This window comes from Zophobas morio, unplaced genomic scaffold, assembly GCF_036711695.1.
Source record: "Zophobas morio isolate AGI-343-1 ecotype UQ-CSIRO unplaced genomic scaffold, CSIRO_AGI_Zmor_V1 ptg000030l, whole genome shotgun sequence".
Lineage (NCBI taxonomy): Eukaryota > Metazoa > Arthropoda > Insecta > Coleoptera > Tenebrionidae > Zophobas > Zophobas morio.
This window is the reverse complement of record NW_026972135.1, coordinates 15,673,624-15,678,269: the sequence shown is the minus strand read 5'-3', so window position 1 is coordinate 15,678,269 and position 4,646 is coordinate 15,673,624. Positions and strand designations below refer to the sequence as shown.

Genomic DNA, 4,646 nt, shown 5'->3' with positions numbered 1-4,646 from the left:
AGTAATCACAGCTCAGATAACATTTGTTATCAATTCTGTGATATAGCTAAAAACTAAAACAGATGTCTTTGCCATTTCTATTGGAACACCACCTGTTGCTTTGCTGAAAGTTTAGCAATTGGTGCCAGCTTTCGGTTGAGTGCTTTTAGTTAAAAAATTGTTGGAATACGAACGTTGGCAAATTTACGATCAACAAATGGTGTTTCAATAGAAATGGCAAAGGCTATACATTTGTGACTAAAATATTTATTTATTTATTTATTTATTTGAATAAGTAAGTAATCAATTGATTAATAAATCCCATAAACCCCCAATATTCAAGTCTGCAGTATTTTAAAGAATTACTTAATTAAACTACTTATTATATTATAATTAGACAGCGGATTTCTGTCGGGCTACGTCACGATATAGGTGGGGACGCGCTGCATCGCCGGGACTCAGTAGCGGGTGATAGGTAATCACCGAATTTAATTGTCACTTGATTCCATAAATACAAATAACGATTTATTAATCAAACGGCTAAGTAAATGAGAACTGGAATTAACAGCAGAGTGCAACGAAGCAGCGTTATTCTAATCTCAAATAAACGAAGTGCAGCCGGTAACTGCAATAAATTCCCATCCCGTACGAGCCGTACCGAGTTTGGCCTTGTCTAGCCCGACAGAAATCCGCTCTCTAATTATAATACAGTACTTTATAATTTTAATTCACTTTCTTCACGATCTCCTGCTGTACCATTAAATAAATCGCACATTAAATGAACTGGTGCATTAAAATTTAGTTTACTAAGCAATCGAGGCACGTCAATACATACAGGGTGATTTCGAAATGTATGCTATAAAAAAATGGGAATAGCTCACAATAAGATTTATTGTATAGTGTAAAGTTCATGTTCCTAACTGGTAGCAATGTCTAGAAAAAATTATTTAAAATGAAATATAAATTGTCATACACGCCACTGGTAGCTTTCCAAATTGTGCGATTCCGTGTACGCGAACATTTACATCAGTGGTACCGCATCTCCGAGGTTATGGTATGTACCTTCAAGCCTCAAACTCATGACCGAGGTCGTGATAGGACCAAAAGAAAACTGCAAGTTGAAGAACAAATCCTTGCTAAATTGTTGATGATGTCATCCCAAAATTTTGTTATGGGAAAATTCACTTGAAACACACACAGAGCATGCTTCTTTACCTCTACTATATTAGTTTACACATATTTTTATTTTTAGTTATGGGGGTATAATAAAATTGTCAAAATTTAATTTTATAATTTTTCTAACAATCTGTAATTATTCGGCTGTACTTCAGGAGCGAGGGAAGTTCTGTCTAAATAAATTTAGACCAGTTTTTTGAGATTTATTAGTGGTTTAATCACTAACATGCTAAATCCTGTCCACGGATACCTAAATTATAAATTATGTTGCTCCCCACATAACTTTTTTAAGAGTTGGTTTGATTGTTGTAATATTATATATAAATTTTATGATCCACTTTAATTGTGTGTCTTCCCTTAACGTAGACCCTCTGTCAACGTTCAAACAATTTATCAACAATTTATGCATAAGTACACAAACTTTCGTTCGGAAAACACTAATCAATACGACCACCTTTACCATAGCAACCTTATTACCAACAACCCTTTCTGTTCACTTAACGTTCGCTACAAGTGTCAAAACCCAGTAAAAATGCCCGAATTAGGGGAGCAAATGTATTGCTCCCAACAAATATGCATTCCTCCAACTTTCCCATACCTGCTACGTCAGTTCGCTAAAGCTGCCATCAGGACTCAGCCCAATGATTTACTCAAGTAAGTCCATTCTTCACAAATACCCTTGAGAATACGTAAAGCAATTTATACATAGATGGGCCACTACTTATTTCCGCTGCTTGTCCTTAAACATCCCGCCACCAGTGAAACCTCGTTTGGAATATCCCATCCCGAAGGACCATCATGGAATGACTCCAGGATGGTTGCGTGCTTTGCTGTACCAGATGGCTGGAACTACTACTGTGACTTTCAAGGTCTTGTGGGATCGGTGGATTGGTGCTTGCTTGCAGCACCCAAATCTTATTCAAATTTTGGTTCTTGGGGGATTTGAGGACAATATGGCGGTCCCGTGGCTGCGGTTTATCGGGTTAGTACGCTCTTAAAATATTGTGTCAGCGCCTACAACTTTCTTTCTTTCATAAAATGCGCAATTCTTTAAAAAATCTGAAATATCTTCAACATGAACATGTTTTTATAGAGGTATCAAACATTACAGATTATGTGCAGCTCATCTTACTGAAAATTTGACTCAAACCATGATCCTCATTTGTGAAATTCTCACTGAAGAACCTGAAGGTGGTTCCGCCATGATATGCGTGGAAATTTTCGTCGATTTGTACCAATTTTTAGCAAGAATTGATGCTTCAATACCTCAAACATTAAGAAACTACTATTTTTTGGATAAGTTTTTGGAGCTTTACCAAGAAAAAATTGCGAAAGATTCTGGTGCCAAAGCACCAGAACAAGATCAAGAAGAAGAACGTTCGAGTGCGGTTTCTACGGAGTCGATGTTAAAGAGCGAAGGTGATGGAAAAAAGGTGGACGAAACTTCAGTGGTATCCTGTCCAAGTGTCACTAGTCAGGACCCAGACAATTATATGAAATTGTTGATGAAAATTAGACAGGATGGCGAGTAAGTACTTCTGTTTGTACAAATTTTTACTACTGAACCGATTTTTAGGGGAGAGTACTATGAAGATGAACTTAAAGAGCGAGAGCAACAATCTGGTGCTGACGATGAAGACCAATCGCAGCGGTCTGTAAAAGTTTCAATCGCTCCAACAAAGAAAGACGATGCGAAAATGGATCAAGAGAAACCAGATCAACAAGACACAGAAGAGCGGAAGTCTGTACGATCGACTAAAGAAGAAGATGATGAAGGAAAAGAGGAAGCAGAACCAACAGATAAGAAGTTTTCGGAACAATTAGCACAAGACGTAAAGAAGGACCTTTTTCCCAGTGACAAAGAGGACAACGTTTCTAGAGATACTCGAGCCTCTTCAGTTCGAGACAAATCTGTTTGTGACGATACACAGCCAGAGAAACTAGAAGAAAATGAGTATTTTTTGGAAGATTTAGAGAGATTACGAGTAAGAAAGTGAGCACTTTTTAATTGTTATCAACGTAGTTTTCTAGGCGGTTCAACAAGAACTGATGGGTGAAGGCGATGAAGAATTGGAAAAATTCAAAGCAAGTATGCTGGCTGACGCAGGTTTGACTCCTTCGCAAATTGTGGCACCTGAACATTTTGAAACAAAGCTTCCGGAACAAGAAATTGTTTCACCTGAAACTGGGTCAGCAAAGTCTAGTGAGACGTTGTCGAGTGAAGCGACAGACAAAGTTAAGCCACCAAGTGAAGAGGTTTGCTTCAAGTGTGTGAATTTTTGTAAATTTCTAAGACTGAGTTTCAGAGAGAATATGAAGATGTATTTGTTGACGCCGTCCCTGGAATTGGTCCCAAAGTTCCAGAGAAAATGATTGCTACAGTCATTAATTTCATGAAGGAAACGGCAAAAGTACAGCATGGGATGGTGATGCCGAGAAATATAAGGCACTTTGAGTGTCCACCTTTGGAAGTTTCTCGCTTATAGAATGTTAATGAAATTTATCAGTAATAAAATGATAGGGACAACATTTTTCTCAACTACTAAAATAATTATTTTTGGTCTAAAATTTCATTGATATTTTATTTGTTAAAAGTGTTTTTATAGGGTTAGATCATTAATTATAATAAAACGACATTATCAAGATTTTGTAATCTTGAAAGAAAACAGAATATGGACAATTGAGAGAAATAAGTGCAGTATTTGGCGAAAGCTTAGTTAAGACATCGGTACTACGCGTCGCTAAGGCTATTTTATATTAACGCAAAAGTTATTAAAGTAAGTTTTAATGTCTACTATATGTTAAGTTGTAATTTGACTTACATTCTTAATACTTTGACCCGGTTTATAGAAGCTCAGTTAAATATTTGATTGCGATTAAATTTTTAACTCGGTAATTAAAATACTACGTGACCGGTTCTACGCCAATCAGACGTCGCTAAACGCCTCGTTAAATGCGTAATTAATTTAATCTCAATTAAAATATTGTATAAACTGACTGTAAATGTTATACTTGGTAATTTTTAACTACAGTTTAATGTTTCTGTTGCTAAAAGAATAAACTGAGTGCACACTAAATAACTTCATTTTTTTTTAATGTCTTATATATTCCTATAACGTCAAATATTATTTACTTAACTCACAAATGCACATTAGAACATCTTCCAAGTGAGGGTTTTCGAGGCACTGCTACGTGCTGCAGATAATCTTCCTAAAGATGGAAATTAACCTCACCTTGTAAGGTGAGACCAAGACCAAGAAAAGCCTTAGTACTTGTCTAGGGACGATTCATGGCTTCCGTGCTGAGTTAACTCTGAGGCTTTTAGAAGCCCAGAATCCTGACCTAGGGGTCCTCTGCAATCGATAAAGAAGAGAAATCAAGCAGATATAGAGATGGAGAAGGTCAAGAAGGTGATCAGCGAACTTGCGACACGAATCAGAGATGATATGAGAAAAAGTAATAAACAATTATTGAAGGAATGGAATACGCAG

General features: G+C 36.6%; 1 protein-coding gene across 2 annotated transcripts; it reads left to right on the top strand.

The window, feature by feature from the left end:
• Positions 1-84: 84 nt before the first annotated feature.
• Positions 85-4,222, top strand: LOC135138069 (uncharacterized). Of its 2 annotated transcripts, XM_064067919.1 has the most exons (7): positions 85-274; positions 1,621-1,809; positions 1,865-2,137; positions 2,267-2,683; positions 2,732-3,140; positions 3,187-3,411; positions 3,462-4,222. In XM_064067919.1, exons 2-7 carry the CDS (start codon positions 1,688-1,690, stop codon positions 3,639-3,641), a joined length of 1,626 nt encoding a protein of 541 aa, XP_063923989.1. In that variant the 5' UTR covers positions 85-274; positions 1,621-1,687; the 3' UTR covers positions 3,642-4,222. The 2 variants fall into 2 exon arrangements, with proteins under 2 accessions (XP_063923989.1, XP_063923988.1); XM_064067918.1 differs by lacking the exon at positions 85-274 and having other exon boundaries at positions 1,448-1,809.
• The last annotated feature ends 424 nt before the right edge of the window (positions 4,223-4,646 follow it).

Bases quoted from the DNA above. Each gene is read 5' to 3' on its own strand.
- LOC135138069 (XM_064067918.1), top strand. From the start codon at position 1,559: ATGCATAAGTACACAAACTTTCGTTCGGAAAACACTAATCAATACGAC. The intron at 2,138-2,266 runs GTTAGTACGCTC...CAAACATTACAG, and splicing joins CCGTGGCTGCGGTTTATCGG to ATTATGTGCAGCTCATCTTA. The intron at 2,684-2,731 runs GTAAGTACTTCT...ACCGATTTTTAG, and splicing joins AAAATTAGACAGGATGGCGA to GGGAGAGTACTATGAAGATG.